The sequence below is a fragment of the Dunckerocampus dactyliophorus genome, chromosome 12 (assembly GCF_027744805.1).
Source record: "Dunckerocampus dactyliophorus isolate RoL2022-P2 chromosome 12, RoL_Ddac_1.1, whole genome shotgun sequence".
In the NCBI taxonomy this organism is placed as follows: Eukaryota; Metazoa; Chordata; class Actinopteri; order Syngnathiformes; family Syngnathidae; genus Dunckerocampus; species Dunckerocampus dactyliophorus.
In genome coordinates, this window is record NC_072830.1 from 28,639,214 (window position 1) to 28,662,500 (window position 23,287).

The 23,287-nt window shown below is 44.1% G+C and overlaps 2 protein-coding genes across 7 annotated transcripts in view; both read right to left on the reverse strand.

Moving 5' to 3' along the window:
* Window positions 1-217: 217 nt before the first annotated feature.
* On the reverse strand, window positions 218-16,160 carry LOC129191006 (period circadian protein homolog 2-like). 5 transcript variants are annotated; one of them, XM_054793918.1, is made up of 22 exons: window positions 15,995-16,160; window positions 12,528-13,086; window positions 11,560-11,652; window positions 10,622-10,776; window positions 10,329-10,450; window positions 9,947-10,148; window positions 9,174-9,225; window positions 7,854-7,996; window positions 7,574-7,652; window positions 7,375-7,481; window positions 7,032-7,185; window positions 6,371-6,476; window positions 6,027-6,297; window positions 5,745-5,895; window positions 5,518-5,654; window positions 5,146-5,349; window positions 4,631-4,876; window positions 3,460-4,487; window positions 3,110-3,317; window positions 2,793-3,015; window positions 2,529-2,679; window positions 218-2,101 (listed from the first exon to the last, which is right to left on the reverse strand). In XM_054793918.1, the coding sequence occupies exons 2-22, from the start codon at window positions 12,968-12,970 to the stop codon at window positions 1,946-1,948; spliced, it is 4,431 nt and encodes a 1,476-aa protein (XP_054649893.1). In that variant the 5' UTR covers window positions 12,971-13,086; window positions 15,995-16,160; the 3' UTR covers window positions 218-1,945. The 5 variants fall into 5 exon arrangements, with proteins under 5 accessions (XP_054649893.1, XP_054649890.1, XP_054649891.1 ...); XM_054793915.1 differs by having other exon boundaries at window positions 5,745-5,898; XM_054793916.1 differs by lacking the exon at window positions 15,995-16,160 and adding an exon at window positions 15,306-15,886 and having other exon boundaries at window positions 5,745-5,898.
* Window positions 16,161-16,757: 597 nt separating this feature from the next.
* pik3cb (phosphatidylinositol-4,5-bisphosphate 3-kinase, catalytic subunit beta) overlaps window positions 16,758-23,287 on the reverse strand; it is a 52,739-nt gene continuing 46,209 nt past the window's right edge. The window contains exons 19-20 of one of the 2 annotated variants that reach the window (XM_054794257.1): window positions 22,177-22,309; window positions 16,758-21,976 (exon numbers count right to left, since the gene is read on the reverse strand). In XM_054794257.1, coding sequence (XP_054650232.1) covers window positions 21,839-21,976; window positions 22,177-22,309 — 271 coding nt within the window. In that variant the 3' untranslated portion in view covers window positions 16,758-21,838. The remainder of the gene's footprint in view (window positions 21,977-22,176; window positions 22,310-23,287) is intronic. The other variant, XM_054794256.1, reaches the window with a different exon arrangement.

Genomic DNA, 23,287 nt, shown 5'->3' on the forward strand with positions numbered 1-23,287 from the left:
ACAAAACATCAGCGTGTCCCTTACATCCTTTCACTTTTCAGCCTGTGGCCCTTGGTAGAAAAAGTTTGGACACCCCTGCTTTAAGCGGTAGGATGCGATTGCAGTTTTTTTGCATGCAGATATCAACCAAAATGCCACTTTTTTTTTTTTTGACGGCATGTCAGTCGTTTGACGTTTAATAAAAGGTTTGTGTGAATATAAGAATACAGCGTAACAGTTTACAGTTTGTGTAATTTTATTACAACAGTTTCAAACACATTTTTTACCTACAAAAATGCACGACTGCACTGTTCAGATTCATACAGTGGCAATGAACAGATGTACATGACCACACACATTATGTGCCAGTACGCTGTGTATGCATTTACAGTTGCAGTGGGTAATTGATTTAATATGGACTTCCCTCTTCGTGGCAAACAGTAAGGCGTGTAACACTTCCATGTCTTCTGTTCGGCACAATTCCTTTTGATCATAAATAAGTCAAATTTGCATTCTCAATGCTTAATACGCCAGTGGGCGTTGGGGGTGCCTCCTGTACAGAATGGAGACAAAAGAGCATCTGTGACGGCTTCAGGTGGCTGTCATGGAGTCACCGAACCTCGGTTTGTCTAAAAAAGTCCATCACTCAATGGAATGGTCACAAGTTGACCAGCACACCAACACTTATTTACTCACTGCTCACAGTAACATGACATGGGATAGTCCCGTCCCGTTCCACCCCCCCCCCCAGCTTCAGCCACATTTAAATGCTTTTCATCAAATAAAATACAACACGCAAAACAGAACAGAGAAAAAGATTATAAAAGTGAACCAGAGGGGAAAGCTAGTAAGATAACCTTGGTCCAGTCTGGGATACATTCTCAAGCCTTGCCCCAGCAGGTTGTCTCTCATTGCACCTGAGCTGTTTCCAAACTTCATACAAGGGGTTTTAATTGATGGAAATATGTCTGCATTTCTTTCCTGTGGTCCCCTTATTAGCTACATTAGTCAGGAGTGGATAGATACCTCCGTTCTTCTATCCTATAAAAAAATAGTCCCCCTTTTGACTAACAGTTACATTTTGTGATAGACTTGCACCGCGTGAAGACATCGCCACGTTTTTTTCTATGGATTTAACATTCTTTGAAAAATATCTCCATAATCAGTAATGTCGCCCACTTCTTCAGAGAAGTTCTTCTCAAGTGCAGTACGCAAAGAGCTTCACGTGGAGGCTAAATACTCCACTCTAAAGATCTCATGCTAAAGTGACCTTCGCATGTAATATATACTGTTCAAATATACACCCATGTGGCTTTCTTTAAACCCATTTGGCTGTAGCTTAATAAAACATCTGTCTATGTTACATGAATTGAAAATAAATAAGGTAGTGAACGTCTTGAGTTGTGTATCAGATTGTCACTGCTGAGGCAAGTTACAGTCAGACTGCATGCGTCTTGTCATTTTTCTCCGTTGACGAGTTATGCGTGTCAGGCTGTTCAAGTGCTATGTCTGAATATAAAATATACTGTGGTCCAACAAGTTAAAAGATGCAACAACAAAAAAGGAGGCTTTACAAGCATAGGTCCCTGTTGACAACAGCTTGGCTTGATTTCCACGTCAACAAAACCCTGATGGGGGAAATAAAAGGGATAACATATGGAAAAACAAGGATAATAATAATATGTTCAATAATGTCTTTTGAATTTAGTTCAGTATTTTAAAGACAATAACAACTAAGATTTGTTTTCACATTGTCTGAGTTTGAGATTGTTGGTGTGATTCAGCTGTTTAACACCACAAAGGCCTTGCATTACAGTGGCAGTCTTCACTGCTTGAGTTCATGTGTGTTTAAAAGTGCTGTCGAGGATGGCCAGGCACAAGGTCCTTTTGCACATATCTGCACTTGTGTGTCTGTGTAAGAATCCGTGGCTGGTCAAGCGAGTCCCCCTGCTGGTGGTTTTACAGTTCAGCAGCCGGAATCCAATTTGGTTTGCAACTCCTCCGACTGGCTCTGAGGGTTCTCACACTCTTGCCTCAGCTCCTCCCCCAGCTCGCCCATGTCCATGTCAGGCAGGGTGTCTTCGATGGGGGCATCTGCAGCACCTTTGCAGTACAGGCACTCCTGTACAAACAAGTTGTGGTTGGCTAAGTGAACGTGTGGCGGAAGACAGCAAGCATATGACCAACATACTGCAAGATAAAAATACTGGAAGTACTGCAGCTTTTGGAGACAAAGAACTGGCAACCCACACCACTGGGCTGCGTGGTTATTATTGTCACTTTCATAGGAGCAAATGCTTTGACATGCTCAGAAGATACAGTAGCGACCTGGCAGTTATGTGTAGAGTTTTGTGATTTCCGAATGGCTTTAAAAGTGACATGCGTCCTGACTGTGCGTGTGTGGGTGCTGGAGGAGGAGGACGGCTGCGTGCAAACAGGACAGTTGAGTTTGCTGATGTTGTTTTGGTGTAGTCCATTGTACCAACATGATAACCTCACTTATGTAAAAGGCATCATATACTGCATTGGCACTTGCATGTCATTCTTACCTTCACGTTGATAGCAGCTGGTAGACCCCCTCTTCTCATCCATGGGTGTTCCTCCAGCAGCTCTCGCCGCTGGTCTGAGGAGAAGTGAGGCTGGCTCTTCTGCATCTGCCTCAGCCTCTCCTTGTCTTCCCGCAGAACCTTCTGAATGTCTCTGTGGAGCAACGAAATGCATACATTTCTGTTTCATGTGCATTGAAACCCCCCTCAACATTTTAGTCACAGTCTAATAGTCCCTAAAATGTGTCATTTCAGTCTTTAACTCACCTGGATGGCATTTGATAGGTCATCATGACCTTGTCGTCAGCGTTGGCCATCAGCAGCCAAAGAGGCTCCTGGAGAACATATTTGATGGCGGACATCTTGGCCTGTGATTGGCCTCCATCAGAGTCTCCTTCAGCTCTCGTCTTGACTTTGGCCTTGGTCTTGGTTTTGGGGTCGTGTTCCAAGGAGTCAACACTTCCAAAGTATTTGCTTGTGTTGCTGCTCCCTATTTGATGTTTCAGAGAACAGGCAAAACGTAAGTCATAAAATAAGATTCAATCCATCACTCTTCCAGCTGGGATTGGCACTTTGTGACAAACCTGTTCTGCTGCCCGAGGCTCCGCTGGCCGATGTAGCGCAGCCATTGCAAGCGGAGCCGGAGCCGGAGCCGGAGCCTGATCCCATGGAGCCAGAGGTTGCAGAGCCGGTGCCAGAGTGGGAGTCCTCCTGCTCTTGGAGCAAGATATCCAGCAGGTCACAGGATGAGGAATGCCCATCACTATGAGCGCCATCTTCTGGAGACTCCACCTGCATGGTAAAATGCCAAAACCTTTTACACACTGCAACTGAGCTGTTGTGTCTTAATTGTATTCAATTCCTCTGGTTGATTCAGTCCAATCAGGCGATATAAGTTGTAGTGATACACACATTTCACACTTGTTTCTCTCACCTGTTGAAGATTTTCAGCCTTGGCTGCAACCGCTGTACTCTTCTCTCCTGCAGCAACAGGACCTGCCGCTCCGCCAGTGCCCTGAGCTCCAGCAGAGAGCACTGTGCTGTCCTGCCGTTCCACTGAGCGCTGGCCCTCCTCCATGCTGAGCAGATTGAGCTGAAGGGGCGAGCTGCACCGTGACTCAAACAGAGTTGGTGATGTGGTGCGCTCACGTGCACCTGATGCAGGAGTGGAGGAGCGAGAAGCTGCCCCCTCTCGGGGTTCTACGCCCGCGGCTTTTGGGGGCTGTGTGTTTAGGCTGTACGTGAAGGGCTGAGCGGGATAGGGGGCTTGAGCCACAAATGGAGTCTGCACTGAGAAAGAAGGCTGGGGAGTGAAGGTCGGCTGAGGAGTGAAGGCGGTTGCACGAGCCTGGAAAGGTGGCTGGGATGGAAAGGCGGTCGGCACAGGAAAAATCTGTTGGCTGGTGAAGGGAGGTTGAGTTTGCATGGCGTATGCTGGCTGAAAGGGTTGCTGGGCATTGAACTGAGGTTGAGTCTGCGTCTGCTCTGGGAAAAAGGCTGGTCTGGGAGTGGCCCCCATCTGGTTTAACTGTCCAATTTGAGGGAAGATGTAATTTGGTAGCACCAAAGCCACCACGGGCGTAACAATGGGAGAGGGAAAGGGAGCGGCAGTGGGAGGAACTTGTGTGCTCTGGCCCTCCACAAAGCCAGTGGAGAGGGAGGGGTCAGGATGAGAGACCTGTGCAGGAGCAGCAGCAGGCGCTGGGGGGTATAGCTGGTACGGCGACACCATGGCTGGGTAGGACACATTAAAAGCTGACAAGGATGCTTCTGATGGGGACCATGATGTTTGGTTGAGGCCCTGCAGAGGCGGGCGGGGTTTGCGGTTTGACACAGCACTGTCTGAAGAATCAGGATGCTTCATTCGTGGCTTTTTGGACTTCCTGTTGCGGCTTCCCTTCTTGGCAACAGTCTCTGGCCTTGTGGTGCCCTGTTTGGCAGCACCTCGAAGTCCAGCATGCTCTAAAGTGACACATGAAGAAGTGTCAGAGAAGAAAGACACTAAAGTCTCTGCACTCCAAGATTCACATGAAAGTAGAACGCTTCTTCCAGGTGGACAAGAGATTAGTTCAAGCTTGGTGTTATTGCTATCAAATATTGTTTACCTTCAGGATTGGCTGGACCCTTCTGCTTGTGCAGATGTGTGGAACAGTCCTTCTGGAAAGTCCTCGCATTACAGAGATCTCGGCAGCGATTTAGGAAGGCCTGCTCCTCTTTCTGCGTGTGGGCTGCCAGCACCTGTTTGGTCAGTCCCAGCCTCTTGTAGGCTTCCTTCTCCTGGCTAAGTGGAGACACCACACTGATTGGCGGGGCAGGCGGTGCAGGGCTCTCGGCCACATCCTCGATTATTTCTGCCAAAAGACCACAGTAATAAACCTCAATCTCATATAACTAAGTTTTGGATGAAAATGCAAAGCAAGCCATTAGGCTCATGTGTGCAAGAAAGCTGAGTTTTGCGAGCATTAACTGCATATATATTATTCTAAAAAGGACTTATTACTGCCTTCTTATTGCAATGTAGCACCGCTACTGTCATGGTACTGCTCAGATACTGCAATTGCAAGCCATCTAGGGACTGCTACAATGTGATGTGATGCATGCAGTGGATGTAGAAACTTACCAGACTCTGGCTGAGGCTTCTTGTCTCCCACATGTACAATAGTGCTGCTATAGCTACACTGTGATGTGATCGACACAACGCTTTCAGCCTTGCTTGGTAAAGGAAGCGGTCCGAGAGGGGCACCCACCACAGCTGCCCCTGATGGAGGTTTCTTTGGTGCTTTCATGTTTGAAAGTCCAGGCTGGCCTCGGAGCATTAAAGAATCTAGCATACGAGAGTGACAGTTAGCCTATCACTAAATCCAGTGAAAGAGCACCCAAACCAAAAACACTGATCAAGTGTCCTTGATGGGTCATATGTGAGCTGTGTGTGTGCGTGTGTGTGTGCGTGCGTGCGTGCGTGTCTGTGTGGTGATGTATCATTTGCACACACCTGCATTTGAACCACCAGGCACTTGTACATTGTCCTCAGTACATTTTTTGTCATCGTCTGAGTTGGTGGAGGTGGCGTTTGAAGAAAACTGGTATTTCCTCTTTATTGTGATGGGGATGTTACAACTCTCCAGGTAACTGGAAAACAAGAGTAGACAATTCCATAGGTTATTGCTTACTCACTTTACCTTAATAATAATAATAACAACAACAACAACACACACTTACCGGATGACACTGTCAAGGCAGCTAATCTGCTGGTAGGAGCAGACCGTCTGGTCTTTGCAGGTGAAGTCTTCCATGCTGGCTGCATTACTGTCTCTGGCCTGCAGAGGGGGTGCTGAGTCTTTCAAACGTGCCACTGAACTCTTCTGAGAGGCTGCTGCCCCAAAAAAAACCATAAGCAAGTGTCACAAAAGGGTTTGCATGTTCTCCCTGTACCTTATGTGTGTTTAGACGGCTACCAATGGCTTCTATAAAGCACAATCGGGGTGACAATGCTGTACTCACCGTCAGCTGTCTTCTTTTGCTCTGGTTTGGACGGCGACGGAGCAGGCGAGGGTGGAGGGGAGCGCAGGGAGTCCTGGTTCTTCAGCATGTGAACTCCCTTACAAATCTCCTGGAACGTCCTGGTGGGCTTGGCTTTGCTCGTCTCCTCTGCCGTGTTTCCCACCATGATATTCCCATTGCTTTCACTGGACGAGCTGATGCTCACCAGTTGCTCATGTGAACCATTGCTGCCATGGCTGCCATAACCGCTGGAGCCCATGTTGTGAACCGGCTGAGGATATAAGGATTGTTTAAGAAACTGACAAAACCGTGTGTAAAGGTGTGTTCAAATAAAGTGTACATACTTGCAGCAGTAGCCTGTGGATCTGTTCACTAATTTCTTGGATGTCCGAGTCCATCATTTTCCCTTCATTGAAAGCCGTTGCAAAAACGTCTTCGTTCACAGGACCCCTGCACAAAATGCCAAATATTTCAACTTACATGTCACAAAAAATTTTTTGATCGGTGACAATTTCGCAGTTTACACTCGGGACAGCAAAGCATTTGGCTGGAGTGGAATTGAGGAAAATGCATTTGCATGCATCCATCCGTTTTCTATGCCGCTTATCCTCATTAGAGTCACGGGGGTATGCTGGAGCCTATCCCAACTGACTTCGGGAGACAGGTGGGATACACCCTGGACCGGTGCTTGGAGTGATAGTAATTGTTAATTTACTTTGTTGGGCAAAATCTGTTCAGTTTCTGTTAAATGCATATTTTTTTTTAGAAAATGTTAACTTTGCCATGCACGGTCTTCAGAGGTATTACAGTACACTGCATGCATCCATCTTATTCTTATATGAGTTCATTCTAATGGAGACTGATGAATTATATATGGCCATTATGGCGTTGCTCAATCAACAGCTGTAATGATGCTGAATACCGTTGCACAGTACTGTATGTTTCATTATGCCAAACTGGCTCTGAAAGAATTTCAGCAATTACTTCTGATGCGTGCATACTTACATACGAACTTTGTGCCTGCCAATGACAAAGGAGACCTTGCGGCTCCAGGGGTTAACGAAGCTGGACCAGCTGGTGTCGAGGGTGATGTATTCCCCATTCCTTGCACAGAAGCGAATCGAGGAGTGGTCAAATGGTTGACCCACATACTGCAGAACTGTTGGTGTAAGGAAAACAGTGTGTCAGCTGCAAAGACGCACAGATGTGAATGGATGTTTGATGGTGGACACAAAGCGCAAAAAAAGTGTAATCTATTAAGGTACATGAATGTAAGCAAGGCGTCTACATTTAAAATGATTATATTCAGGTGGTACATCGAGCCCGAGTGAATGAAACCGATCCTTACTCTTGCGATGCACAGCCAGCATGAGGGGTCTGTCACTTGGGTGCAGGTTGAGCAGCACCGGAGTCCCAATCAAGTCTTGGGGAAGGTACCCCAAGAGTGGAACAGCTCTGACGGAGGAAAAAGCAAACATGTTACACAATGGACTCACAGAACTCTAAGAGAGCTTCATAGAGTTTATAAACGCATCGTCTCCACTCACCTCTCATCCACATCCTGGAAAACACAGTTAGGTGTATGTGTGGTGGTGAAAATGCGCTTGTCGGGGGGGATTCTGGGTGCTAGCAACAGACAAGAGACGAAAAGAAAACATGAAAACTCTGGACAATAGAAGATGAAATAAGTTATTGTTACATATTCCAATAAACCACAATTGAATGAGTTTTTTTAATAGTTGTAATGGTGTTGTTAAATTAAGGGCCTTGGAATTATTGAGCTGAACCATGCTCATCCAAGGAGGCCACGTTAATCAGAGGGCTCACCTTCATAACCAGAGTGCACCCTCTCTGCCAGCAGGAGGCAGCAGAACTGCTCCTCAGACAACTCAGCATCTTGGACTTTCATCAGGTAAGGAGTCATGCGGAAAGGGTAGTACTGCAGATCCCCTTCGTGCTCCTTCCCACCACTACAACACACGGCAATTGAAATGACATTCGTTTCTGTTCATTGGGGGGCTTTCAAAATGAAAGTCATGATTTTATTTCATTTGTGCATTTGAAATAAAATGCATACACTTTTCCTTCTTGATGAAAGCATTAAAAGACCCCCTCCCCCACCCCCACACCGATGATCATGTCTAATCCTGCATGACATTATGCCCGCATTTCCCACAAAGATTCTAAGACCTGCTTAACAAGCATGAAAATATTATTACGGGCATGCGCTTTCCTTTTCTTTGGCTTTGTGCAACACATACTTAGTGTAAGTCTAGTATGACATGACATTTGATGTCAACATATTACACAAGGACGCAAGGGCTGGGAAAATTCTTGAGGACACTGTATTAAGAAATCTGAGTGGACCTGTTATGGTTAAACAATCCATGGTCCTCAGGTTACGAACCAGTTACATTCCTACGACTGTGACGTAATTAGAATTTTAGCATTAATCGCAACTTATACCTAATAAACATCGAGAACATATGAGATACGGTAAAAAATGTTGTCTTGCACACTGAAAGGGGCGTTGCAAGGGAGGGAGAAAGAAGTCTTAATAATGAGACCACTGCACTGCTTATGCTGTTATCACTGTCCATTTCATAGGAGGAGACCCTGTCACATGTTCAAAGACACAATATTTATCCTTCATGATGGTCATGGCGTTTGAGTGGCTTGGACCGGGCATGCAGCCAATGCTGATTTCTCCACTGACCATTACCACGTCTAATTCCACTTCAATTTTCACTTTCCTTTTCTTTTAAGCACTGCCATCAGAAGAGTCCGCCTCACGTTTGAGAGACACAATGGTGGTTTAAGATAAAAAGTTACCAAAAAAAACCCCAAAAGTGCCATTGTCCTTCTCGGTGAAGTCACGGGCAACTACATAGTACTCTGCCTACGTAGTCTTCCACCGAGCGCATGGAACTAGCTCTCTTTTTCATTTTGTACAGTATTCATAATTTATGGGAGTGCCGTCTTAGCCGCAAAACATTCTAACACGGAACGCCGTAAAGCGAGAACCACCTAATCTCACAGCTACCATCCAGGATTGAATTGTCTTTGCTCACGCTCAGTGGTACTGGGAAATTGTCAGAGCAAGAAATGTATGAATCACAGAAGCTGCTGAGCACCGCTGTCACTCACCTGATGCGGCAAAAGAAGGATTTCTCCTGCATGCACTCCGTGGGAGAGGACTCTGAATAAGATAAATGAAGGAGGAGAGTGCAGAATACATCAGAGGGTGTTTCCATAATCGCCCATCCGTTGAATTTCACAGTCAAAGTTAGCAATGAAGCCATTAAAATGACCTTTGAACAATCCAAGTAGAAGGTTGTGTGTAAAAATAGAGCAACTTGGCAGCTCTGTCATTGCCTGTTTGACAATTTGGTCACCTCAAGATCAATAATACAAAGCACGTTAACCCTCCCCACCAACAAGATAAAAAAAGAAAAACAGCACATGTTATAAGAAGTAATACCAAATAGAAAATAATTATACTATACAGTATGTCAGCTTTTAAACAACTACAAGCACCCTAACACAAAATAGTGTGGCGGGTGTCTGTAAACGTACACGCATTTGCTAATGTGCAATTGATCATGCTAATAAAAAATGTGATATGTGAGCAGAAACATGTGTGAGTGGGTGGCTCATGTGAAGGAAATGGATGCTTATATGTGTGTGCAGGTGTTGCCATCCATGTGCTTGATGTGTCTGGTAGGAAACCAACTGTGACACTGTATATTCACTAGAGATGGGCATCAATTGGCATCAATGGCCAAGAACAGAAGATACAGTATGTATAAAATCCACAACATCTGATTCATTTCCATTGGTAGCTTACAACTAACAGGGACATTTTGTCTAACGCCCATTCCGAATATCAACGTTAACACCACTTTTTAGATTGCGGTTACCTGCTCCAGTGCACATGCTCCACGAGGGCAAGCGGTACGGTGTGGTAAAGCTGTAGAACACACTGACGTCCTGGGGCGTCAAGAATTCCACAAACTTGGCATTATTGAACACTTCACGCTTGCAGTTTAAGATGGACGCGGCCTGATCCGAAATGTAAACTATCTTCCCTGTGATGAGTGAAACGGCCACAGCAAATATATCCTGCAGGAGACAAAGTTCAGCAAGCTTAGTGTTGTTTACTTGCAAAACTGCCATGACTGAACAACTAATGAAGTGAATCTAAATATACATTTCTGAAGAGAGGCAACATCTGTATTGAAATTCATGCATTCATGAAGAGATGTGTGTTGGCTTGTGTGGTGAAGGGCCTTTGGCACTTACAGTGTTTTTGAGGGTGTATTCCGATGTGATGCTGTTGATTTCCTCAATGGTGTAGGATGACACTTCAAAACCAGGTGGTTGACTGTCATTGATCATCAGCATCTGATAATACTCCTCATTGGCTGTGAAGCAGAGCGGAAACCGACAAATCTATCACGTAAAGGTGTAATCGTGGCGTCATACAATGTCCAATCCAGCATTACAACAACATGCTCTCAACTGCCAAACCCAACGGTGATGGCGCTGTTGTTGCTGACTGATGCAAGATGGCCGAAGAAGAAAAAAAATCTTACCTTTCACCTGCTTGACACACCGTAGCGCATATTTGAGCGTGTTGACCGTGGTGGACTTGCCCTTGCTCCTCTTTTCTATGGGCAAATGCATCTTTAGATCCTTCAGAGTCTTGAAGAGCTCCTTCTGTGTCTTCGCTTTGGCTGACTGTTCGCTGCTGCAGAGGGTACATGAGACAAATACATGTGCATCAGAGAAAAGGTCTCACCAATGCTGGCACACTCAGTGGAGGTACGAAACAGGCTGAGGAATGAGTCACATGTGAACCAGACTTGAAGGATGTTAATTTCTCCTACTGACAACACATTTTCCATATGGGCTACAATAATGGAATTCTGTCCGTATGATCTGTTACACCTGCAATAAATGTAAATGTAAATGGAATATATATATATATAGTATATATATACACACACACACACACACTTCCCTATATACATACACTCCGAACTCCAAACATCAACACAACTAATCTTCTGTTTTCCCACACAAAAAAGAGCAAGGGCTAAGCTGGCCCATTTTAACTGTGTTGTATAAAAGTGTGGTGTCGCTTCGATGTACTGCATTTGAAAATTTCCTATAACTGCAGCCTATGGCCTAGTTCAGAGGAATCGCAGAGAGACAAAGTGGCAAAATACATTATGGTGTGTAGCATGTTTGAGCTTGATTTGAATTTTCAGTTCATTTAGAGCTGTTAATAAAATAAAAGTATGTTAAATATATACAGTCGTGTCCTGTCATTTGTCCTTCTGTTCATAAAACACACTGAAAACTTAATCATGATCAATTCATGAATAAAGTGTGATTGATCCGATTAAAAATTGCAATCATTTGACAGCCCTCATTTTTGCTGGCCCACGATGACACTTTGATGGCAGCAAGATGTAAACCCTGAATAGGAACTGATCTGGGAGCTGAAGGTTCATTCATGTGCACTAACCTGCAACCACTAGTAGAAGGGTTGTCCTGCTCCGAGCTCACCAGACTGAAGGCGTTGGAGCTGCTTGGTGGTGAAGGGCTGTGAGAGTTGGAGCTGTAAACATAAACAACATGTTATTGACACCATTTGGACCATTATGAAAAAAACAGCACCAAAATAAAAGGGTTAGACTAAACGTATTAGGTGAACCAAGGACTTGTTAAAAGCATTAAACAAACAAATCAAACCTTTACTATGCAAGTAAAAGATTAGACAGGCGTGGATGCAAGCTCATGGATAAAAAACTAAACAAAACAAAACAAGATAGAGAAACGAGGACGTGGAAGAGTTTGTGAACTTCTACGAGTCAATTATTTTCAAGGATAACTTTACGACCCTCGCATTTGGATTGTCTCAAATGTAAAAGAGCATACGGTTTACTGGATCGCCGCATTTCCTCAAACCATAACCACAGACATCTGATTAGTAGTACAGTATTAGTATTATTATGTTAATAAAGTAGGGGTGCTCCGATCGATCGACCACCGATTGGAATCAGACGAGTTTCGTGAACAATCACGAGATCGGCAAATGCCAATAAATGCCTTTCGAAGACGATCACATAAGCTGATACTTGTGGCTCGCACTGTTGCAGCAAAAAAAGCAACAGCAATTTGGAGTGAGTTAAAACGAGCCTCTTATTAAAACGGGCAGGGATCCTCTGATTAATTGCGATTAAACATATGATGTGATTAACTTGATGAAAAACCTTTTTCTTTCCTTTAAGAAAAACGCAAGCTGACTCTTTGTGAATGAAACTTTGCTGTCATGAGGCTGAAGAAGGCAAAGAGCATTACTATCATGACTCACATAGAAGAAAATGGCCACTCTATTATATTTAATGATCCACACTTCCATGACCTAGATGGTCCACTTCCACATAACGGTAGAATATTTGTATACGCCTGAGTGCCTCCGAGTGCTCTCACCTCTTGTTGCTTCCTGACGACTCCAGGAGAGCGGAATCCTTCCCATTTCCATTGGAGCTGCCCACAGATTCATTACCGTGGGACTCATTTCCATGAGATTCGTTGCCATGGGATTCTGTCCCACTCCCACTTGAACCAGCCATCTCTACATCTTCGTGTAAGCACGTCCGCTTTCTTTCGTCATGGGGGGAACTAGGTGAGGCGGGGTGCTCGTGGCTGCTGTCGCTCCCCTCTGAGGCTAAACCCAGCTCTGGTTCCAGATCGCCTCCATCCCGTCTCCCACAACCTTCACTGTAACTGCTGGCCATGCGGTGAAGTTGGCTGATGGCGGAGCAGGGAGAGATCTCCGCTTCCTCCACCTGAAGGCCGACCCTTTCGCGGGACCGTTCCCGGCTGTCCAGGGTTGAGTAGCGGTAAGGCTGTGGGTCGCTGTTCTCAGACATGGAATGGGCCAAAGGGCAGGATGTGGGACATTAGGTTATCTTCCTCATGGCAGCAGCACAAACGACATTACACCGGGGTGTAAATATAGTTGACCCCACACCAGAGAGGATGTGATCTAGGACGGAAAAAGAAAACACAGGTATTTGACATTACACTACAACAGACAATGTGAGCCTTAATACAACCGCAATCAATAACTTTACTGATGGGATCAGTTTGGCCTCGGATGGGACGCAAAGAGAAGGTCGTTGTCTCACAAATAAGCCAATACTAACAATGTATGTTCAATGGCACAGAGGTCGCAACCATCTAGCCTTCCAGCTAGGGTTCAATCTTTCTGCGGGACTGTTTGACCTTTCTTTAAATGAAAGGTAGAGCTAAGAGAACGCGATGGCATATCTTTGAAGACACAAATTAAAGTGATTCTTAAACATTTGTAACGGGGATGGGTATTGATCCACTATTACTATTAAAATGAATAATAGCAACCTTACAATAACTTTATTTAAATTAAAACATACAGTAATTGATTGAGGTCCAAAAGCAGGAAGTGTAACCTTTCATGCTTGTCTACAGTGTACAGTAGCTGCAACTTCGCCCTTCCAATATTGAGTCATTACAGTAACTGCAAAAACGAGGAAGTAAAGACAAGGTACATAACACATAACGGCAATTTTAATAATGCTTGTGATACACGTTGCAAACAGATGTGTTGCTTCACTGTCCATTAAATCTTAAAATGACACCTTATGTAACACAGAGCTGTGCTGCAGAATTAGCTACCAAGTACACAACCATTACCTTCTTAAAAACGACACTGGTACATTAATACAGTTTCTGCCTACTTATGTCAGCTAAACGGTTGCAGCAGTCTTTAGGAGACAAAGCACGTGATAAGCTGTGCATTTCCCCTATCAGACTATTCATTCTTCATGAGCTATCTACAGTACATGTATTGAATCCCTGCTGGTAACAAGCAATGTAGCCCGATCCAAAATATCTCACCGCTCTCAGCAATGTGAGATCAGGGTGCAGACCTTTATGTAAGCATGCAACTTTGGCAACTTGGCTGTTCTTCTTCATGCTTTACATAAGTGCTTTGTGTGCACGTCTTTAGTCAGTCAGTCAGTAATTACTCAACAATTTAAAAACCGCAAGACATCCCAAGCAGCTACACATTCTGCTCTTTCTGACCAGCTTTGAAACTGGACACACAATGAACAAGCGGTCTCAAGGGGGGGTCTTCCTATTGGCTGCGGCCAATAACCAGTCAGGGCAGAGCAAGGAGTGTCAACAGGTTAGAACCATGTTAGCCAATCAGTGGATAGACAACGAGCGCATCTGTTTTTCTTTCACATTGAGATTGAACTTACATAAGGTGACACTATGACACGTTCACGTCTTCAAGAGCATTTTCATCACAGAAATAGATTCAAGCGGCAGAGTTCAGGATTCCCTGGATTTTTTTTTTACCAGCAAAAAACAAATAACAGCGTAGCTTCATGAAGCCATACACCACCAACAAAAGGTATGAGAAAACAAACCAGACATCACTGCAAGGTTTTTAGACTCACCACAAGAACATGGATGCACCTCACCACAAACTCATTCCTACGTCAATCGTGAGTACAGCAGCAAATTTCCAAGGGAAAACAAAGCAAAGCAAAAAGGTTCCAGAGACTCACACAAGCCAGAGTGATACAATTAAAGTAAAGTCAACCGCTTGCAGCTCTGCTGTGTATCACTCTGAGGCTGCAGCAGTCAGTCACACTAGCACAGATCTCAGCATTATACAACTGCTGCTCAGGTCACATGGATTTGGCTCCAGTGCAGCTCTAAGCTACTGTAGCCTTATTTCATAAAACCTCACGCTTCCCACTGTATGCCTGCAAAGAGCTTCCTTTTTATTTTGAATACATGTGGAAGAAAATGTACATTTGTATATCAAATATATAATATTAATATGTAAAATATATCCTTAATATATTAGGTACACAACATAAAATCAATTCAATCTGATTATCAGCAAAATTCAACAGGGTGTGCCATGGTTTGGACATTACCAAGAAAAAAACTTAACTAGACCTTACAGTATTGAGAAATACATATTTTAAAGATGTCAGTACGAACGAGACCCTGCAATTGTAACAAGCTTCGATAGGCACCCTGGACCAATACTTTAACAATTAACTCCCTCACAGTATTAATCAAGCATATATCTATCCATTTTGGTCTTCTAATGACGTTCCTAGAATCAACTTGTATGAAACGTGTTTGCTATTTTCGGGAGATGAAAACAACCACGACACCATGAAATTATAATACAGTACTCACAATATTTTGTGGAAGAACAGCGAGAGTTTCCATGTGGATTTTAGGCCTCTCGACGCCTCTGAAATAAAGCGAGTGACAAATACGCCCACATATTCACAAATCTTACCATTCCAATGTGATACAGCTTCATCGTAGCTGCATTCGAATCGAGTGTGCTTAACTGTCAAAATAAGACCGTTTTCGTATTTCCGAGCTGCAAAAAGGTTGCCACCGGATCTTGACAACTTAACGTGATTATAAAATCATCGCTTATTCGGCATACTTGAATCCGATTGCGCGTTTAAAAGGTAAGAAAATAGCATATAAATACATATGAAAAGGGCAAAAAAACGGCACTTCCCCCACTTCACCACAGTGACCTGCTATTCACAATCCACACACACGTTGACCTGCAATCCACAGCACGGTACACTGACACAGTTATGTAAAAGTGACGATAAGGCTAAAAAACAAGCACGTTAAAAGCAATCGCGCGGCCACAGACGGCCCATGTCGCGAATAAAAGCATTTTCTTCCTATCTGGCTCAACACATTACATTAAAATGTCATTTTTACTGAAAAAAGTGCAAAAGTAGAGCAAACCGGAATTGCTGCGCATGCGCACATATGGTTTCGTTATGCAACTTATTTTTCGCGATCCGTTATCAATTCTTACTACAACTACAAGGGGAAATTGAAGAAAAACCCACCTGTGTGATGGAAACAAATTCACCTTTTCGGTCGTGTAAGACGTATCGCAAAAAGAGAACCCGAAAAAGGAAAAACGATCCAGTTCAGCAGCTCAGTATTCCTCAATGGGAGACGGCATTCAGACAGGCTGACACAGGAATCGGCGGTTCCTCCCCTGCTCGCTCCCGGCTCAGACCCACCAGCCAATCAGCGAGCTCTTCTCGCGACCTCAATTTTTGACTCCGCCTTTGGCGTTGTGCTATTGGTTGAAAATATCAGGTTTCCATGGAAAACGTGACGACATAACAATAAGCTGATCTCATTGGCCCAGACAGCTGTCACTCGTTTTACATAAACAAGCCAACCTCCGCACGTGGAATACCATGTTACGTGTGCCGCGTGTAGTAGTTGTGACTCCCAAACAGCGTACGGAGACTGGAAATTACATAAAAGTGAAAGTATGAGCAACGTATGTCATTGAAGGGTCACACCACAATGCAACTTTGGCAACAACACTCTCACGACTTTGTAACACTCTTGTAGAAGCATCGGTTTGACCACATTATAATCTACCGGCTCTCAAATACAGGACTGTAATCAATAATGAACAAGCCAATGAGTAGTATTAATTTATCATACCCTGAAGTCTCTGTAATATATTGCCCTCTCCTAACAAAGTAGCCAAAATTACGGTATATTCTGCGTGCATTAACTTCCAGTCCATTCGTGCGTGGCTTTTACCTCAATATTCCACACTTTAGGAACCGATTGGATCTCATAGGCGCGTGCTGGTGTACCTAAGAAGTGTCATTTGGATACTTGGTATATGATAATGCATCCTGTTAGAGTCCATATTGTGTTTACCAGGCTGTTATGAATGAGACACAGATGATACGAGTCCATCATGAGTGCCTCTGACCAGAAAGAGCATGTGTTGTTTTCATGGTAGCCACCACACCATATTGTACCGTTCAGGAAAGCCAAGAAGGCGTATTGCATGAATAAAGACTCACACTTGCTGAGTAAGTGTGGACCGACTGGCAGCTACCATTACTGAGGTAGTACTCCAGTCAACCATCCACCCTGCTGTTTTCACACTCTGCACTAGTAGCCTCTCATACGCACCTTCTCCCTCTGCCTGCATGTGGTCTCCACTTCATGTTTGGTTAAGTGGAGACTGAAAATTGTCCACATTTTGTCCCAAAGTCAACCGGGACAGTTCACCCCATGAATGGATTCTTTCCAGCAGTCCCGATTTTCTTTCAATTCAATGTTCTGGAAGCGTGAGGGAAGCTTCCGAGGAAACATTTCCCACTCCCATCTTCTCCACAATTTGCTTGCTGCCAAAAGCCCAGACAGCACGACACTGTGATGACATGTGAGGCCTCGTTCTAGTCAATGGCAACAAAGAATAAGGACGCGAGCGAGATGTACGAACACACATGGGCAGTTGTCATAAAACCTTGGTGAAGCACATTTTGCTTTATTCAGTCTTTGGTGTAGGAGGAGTCTATCAGTGTGACACACCTTGATTAGGTAATATCACATGACCTCAAATTGCGGAATATCAAGCCTTCAGGCCTTGAGGCCTGCAGTTCTTTGGATGTTGTTGTGGGGTCTTCTGTGACTTCTTGGATGAGTCGTTGCTGCGTTCTTGGGGGTCGTTTTGGTTGGCCGGCCACTCCTGGGAAGGTTCACCCCTGTTCCATGTTTTCAACATTTGTGGATAATGGCTCTCACTGTGGTTTGCTGGAGTCCTAAAGCTTTAGAAATGGCTTTATAACATCTTCCAGACATCACTTTTTCACATAGAGCCATGTAGGTTTGGATTTTTTTCTCCCTTAACAAAACGTTTAATTTAAAATCTGCATTTTGTGTTCAGTTTTGTTGTCACTGACTAATATTTACATTTGTTTGATGATCTGGTGACAAACATGAAAAAAAAATCTGGAAGGGGGAAAACACTTTCACACCACCGTATGTATATACAGTACGCTGTATGTATATACAGTACACAGTACACCATATGTACTGTATATACATCCAGTACACCGTATGTACATACATGCATACGGTGTCCTGTGTGTGTTTGAATCTTCCTTTGAAAAAAGCTCCATTCATTGCCTCTGTCTCCTTTTAATAACATCTACTGCATCATTAAACTTGGAAATTGTACATCCGATCCACAGGTGGGTGGAAGTCTATGAACAAGTGAGTCACCGTGGGGGCAGCTTAGGAGCTTTAAAAGGCAGTCAAGATTATCTAACCAGAAATCCTCTGGGTACTGTTTTATTTATTATGGCACCTTGTTGTTATTGCTGTGTGACATGTGCGTGCATTCATGGATAGTACTGTGCACAAGTCAACATTTGTTGTTCTAACAGTCCCGTACAGAACGAGAACGTCACTCAGTCCAACGTAGAATTTGCTAAACTAGTTTGTGGAAGATGACAAACGGATAGGAGTGGCATTATGAGTCTGGGGAGTGGACTTCAGCCAGTCCCAAGGACTGAATCTGGTTTTGTATTTTTTGTGTAATTCTGCTAACTGTGTCGAAACGACAATGGAACAGACCTGGTTGTGGCCTAAGACTTTTGTACAGTGGGGGAAATATTTCATTGATCCCTGCCGGATATGAAAAGTCAATCATTTTTATAGCAGGTTTATTTTAACAGACAGAATTTTAAACACGCAGACATAAACATGAAATAAATAAGTACTTGACCTGCTATCAACCAGGAAACATTACGACCGCCACACTTGTGCTCCTATGAAGCACACAAATGAGTCCTGTCCCTGAAGGAAAGTTCTAATGTCAGTTTATGTGGACAACGTTTACCACCTGCCGCTCAATCAGGCTTTTCCATTTACAAGACCAAGACCAAAGAGCTCAGGGACAAGACTGGAACGGTCCATAGACCATCACCAAGAAGCTTGGTTCTTGGCACGATCCAGTCATTTGGAACTGGCAGAAAGAGGAGCTCCATGCAAGATCTCACCTTGTGAGGCATCCGCCCAGAATTGCACAGGACTTTGGTAATGCTCTCAAGGGCGCTGAGAGCACACCAAGAAAACCAAAAGTAATGCACCTCGCTGTAACGGAAGGCGATCCTGCAATGCCCGCAAAGGCACATGCACAGGTCCATCTGAAGTTTGACAATGAACACCTGAACGAGTCAGACACGGCTCGGGAGAATGCAATGTCGTCGGATGACATCTGATGGATCTCTTAGGCATCAGCTCGACTCGCTGTGTTTAGAGGCAGAGAAATACGGAACAGGACTCCCAAGAACGCCCGAAAACATTCTGCTTTGGGGTCGTTTCCCTGCTAAGGGGACAGGAAGACTTCACCGCATTGAGGGGCTGAGGAACCGTAAAATATTGGATGACAACCTTCTGAAGATGGGTCATGAAATCAAAAATCTGTGGAGGGAGCCGAAACGTCAAGTTGCCAATCCTGCCATCAGGCTTTGGCAAGTATCTGTGAAGAGAAGTGGACCAAAATTTCTCCTGACGTGTGCAACGCTGGTGAGCAACATTTTCTGTCACATTTTGCTTGGGGTGTACAGTAAATACTCATTTCACAAAAAATACAAATTACAACTTTTATTTCATGCTTTTTCTGGACTTTAAGATAAGAAATGATCATTTTTATGTCTTGGTTTGAACAAAAAAACTCCGCTACACTGTTAAGAAAAAACAAATCACTGTTGTCTCCAGTTGTCTTCATGAGATTCCTTCTGCTTTTCTCACTTCTGCCAGGCATCGTACAGCGTTCCCTTGCTACACGGCCGTTCACCTTTCACGGAATCGCTATTTTTTGTGCAATTTTAGTGTTTTTATTTCTTTCTTTTTTTTTTTTTTTTTTTTTTTTTTTTACAGCATCTGAACGCTGTTACAGGCTGAGAATAACTAGTTGGCAGAGGTGTCTCTCTATTCTCTCTAGAAAAGTGTGGTGAGGTGCTTTTACAGGCTAAAAAAAAAATACTACTTTGCGGATTTCACTTATTGTGGGTTATTTTGGGAACCTATCCCCTGCGATAAACAAGGGAACACTGAATTACATAACTGCACAAGCAGGCGATTCCCCCAGAGTCAAGACTGTGGCCTGGAATACTAGCGAGTCAATAAATGACGACCACTGAAAGGTGACATTTAGTAAACAATCTCGGAACTGCAAACACGCTGCGAGAAAGGCTGAGATGAACAATCAGTGATGCAACAAACAGAAGGGACACTCAAGAGTTCACTTTGATCATGTGTACAGAAGGTGTTAGGGACTAAAATAAGGGCGTTGGCATCCTAAATAAATACGGCTCTTAGAGCATATGTGATTTTTTTTCTCCTAAATGCGACTAATTGCATTGCTTTGGCATCCAACTTTACCGTGTGTAATGTGTACAGTTGGAATTATGCACTACGATGAATGTGATGGAATAATAGGATCTACAAAAATCACAGAGCGCGGGGGCAAATGCAGCGAAGTGGAAAATAACTTTAATAAAACTTCTATGAAACAAAGAAAGAACAGAATAAAAGCTTGTACATTTGATCATTTCCAGTGTGTAAGACTTCAGCTGGCTAGTGGTGCAACGCTGTACAACCACCACTTTGAGCTAAGGCCTGAGTCTGGAACTTGATACGTTTCCATATACAGGTAGTTCATACAGTATACTCACTGATGGATATTGCACAAAATACAAGCACGGAGGCACCGTATGTCAAAAAATAAGAATTGGCTTGGCTTTGCAGTGAAACATCCATCCTGATAAATCCTGCCCACACAAACTCCCCCCACAACTGCTCATATATAAAACAACCCAAAACATTTGCACATTCATGGACTAACAATAATGTTTGCTCCTTGTTTTGGTCCTGACATATTAAGACATTCCACCGGCGGCTGGCGCGTTCAGTTCCTTTTTTTACGGTGGCCGACAGGGCGCAGCAACACTCCGAACACCACAAATGACCCAAAACCAAAAACACACACCATCAAACAAATGCAACGGGAAAAGGCTGCAAACGCCAACACACACAAAACGCTAAAAACAATTGCATGAGAGAAATGCGGCAAGTTCATGGAACAAAACATTTGCTTTCGGGCTCGTGTGTGTTTTTTGCATTTACCGCATCTCTTTTTGATCCTGTGGCGTTTTGCCGTTGCATTTGTTTTCTGGTGTTTTGCGTGGTTTTTGGCTTTGGATGGTTTCTGTGTTTGGACGTTGCTGCACGTTTGACCCGACTGGCCATCGTGCCTTTGAAGACTAAACAGGCAAAAGTTCTGAGATGGCGGTAGATTTCTTGACCCTTGTTTCATTCTCACTTCTTTGTAAAGTCCCCTAGTTTTGAAATGGACCAAGCTGATTCAAGTCAAGCATTCAAAAATAAGAACAAAAGGCTCCGGCTTTTGTCATCTCAGTCCTTCCCTTCCATTATTGTTCACTCACACGCATTTTAAGTAGTCTGGCACGTCTGATGATTCTGGAACAAAGACATCATGATACCACATACATGCCGCACAGGCCCCAGGCACACTTTGGAGCCCCACTGCCAAGCCGCACTTGCTGTGGGTACAACGGTACGTTCTCTCTGCAGTTCTTCAAAATCTGGTGATGCGTGTTCCCATTCGGTTCTGCTCAAGTTTCTAGTCCGCAGGTGCGACAGCGACTGCAGAAAAAGGTGCAGCAGCTTTGAACGTCATGTCATGAGCGACTGCGCAGGAAGCACCCGACAGCGAAGGAGTCTAGGAGCAGGTCGGGTTTAGTCTCGTGGGCACGAGGGGAAGATCATGCCACAGTGACTTCTGTGGAAGTGGGAGGCCCTTCCTTTGCCTCGGCACACGCCCCTTTCATTGTGATGCTCTAGGAGCGGTTGTCTTTTGCCACATTGTGGGCCATCCAGTTGACTTTGGTTGTCCAGCTCTCTCTTAGAGCTTCATCAAATTTCTGGCGGAATTGCTTGAGTGCCTCGTCCTCCGTTTTACCCAGGGCCAGGGAATCCTACGGAGGGGGTGTGGACCAGAGAAGGTAAAGACAAAAGAAGTGTAAAAAATAAATGTCCATCCCATCAGACTATAAATTATCCGTAGGTATGAAGGTGAGCGTCAATATGTGCCCTGCGACCTGTCCGGGGTGTCCGCACACTCTCTAGTAAATTCCTGTGTATAGGATACGGCTGATATGCATGTGAGTGCGTTTACCTTCAGGTACTGAATATCTTTGACTGAGGTGAGCTCAGGCAGGCCGGCGGTTAGCATGAGGGCAAACAGTGTGATGAAGAGGTTCCCGTTCTTCCTCAAGATGAGATAGGCCTCCTCACAGTACTGGCGGAAACTGCCAACATATTGGGATTTCTTCAACATGATTCAATTGTCACATGTTTTGCTGTGAATATGCTGGTGCAAGGTGCTCTGAATGTTGCCAACGTTACAACTATGACCGAGTTAAATGCACATTCTAAGGCAGATCATGTGGCTGAAGGACAACAATTCTGCAAAGATGAGGGGGCCAAATTCCTCCACAGCGCCGGAAGAGACTCATTGCAAGTTCACAAATGCTTGATTGCAGTTGTTGCTGTTAAGGGGGGCCCAACCAGTCATTAGCTTTAGGGGGCAATCACTTTTTCACACAGGACCACGTACGTTTGGATTTTTTCCCTTCCTTAATAATAAAACGTTGAATTTAAAAACTGCATTTTGTTTTCAGTTGTGTTGTCGTTGACTAATATTTAAATGTGTTTGATGAGCTGAAACATTTAAGTGTGACAAACAAAAAGAAGCCAGGAAGGGGGCACACTTTTCCACACCACTGTATTACACAACAAGTTAGGGATATCCGGCTTTCAAGTGACGTTTTAGGATCAGCTATCACCTTTAGGAGGTGACATTTTGACCTTTTTTAATCTTTTGAATGCACATGTCCAACTGTGTCATGTTTCAGTGCTTTTTGCACAACGTGCCGTTTCCTAACAGGGTGATTCATGCGGAAACGTTGTCATTTGATGTGTCAAGCAGCAAAACAAAAACAGTTTTATGGCTAAGAAAACGGGGCAAAGTATAATAACTCAGCCTTCAAATGTTTCCTCACATGTAATATAATGTTTTGCTACAGAGATTCATGAAAATATGCAATTCAGATGCTTTAATTAAATTATGTACATTAAAATTAATAAACATTTCCGTCTAAACCAGTTTCCACATGTTCCATAGTCTCTCCTGCCATCTAGTGGTGGATTGCCATACTACAACTTCAAACACCAACAGATAAAGTTGGAGAAGTGTCTAAACGTTTTCAAACAGTTCTGGTCAAAAC

Excerpts from the sequence above, each read along its gene's own strand:
- LOC129191006 (XM_054793915.1), bottom strand. The coding sequence starts at position 12,970 with ATGTCTGAGAACAGCGACCCACAGCCTTACCGCTACTCAACCCTGGAC. Across the intron at positions 7,482-7,573 it reads TTCCAGGATGTGGATGAGAG|AGCTGTTCCACTCTTGGGGT; the intron begins GTGAGTGGAGAC and ends TTCCTCCGTCAG. Across the intron at positions 2,680-2,792 it reads ACCTATCAAATGCCATCCAG|AGACATTCAGAAGGTTCTGC; the intron begins GTGAGTTAAAGA and ends GTTGCTCCACAG.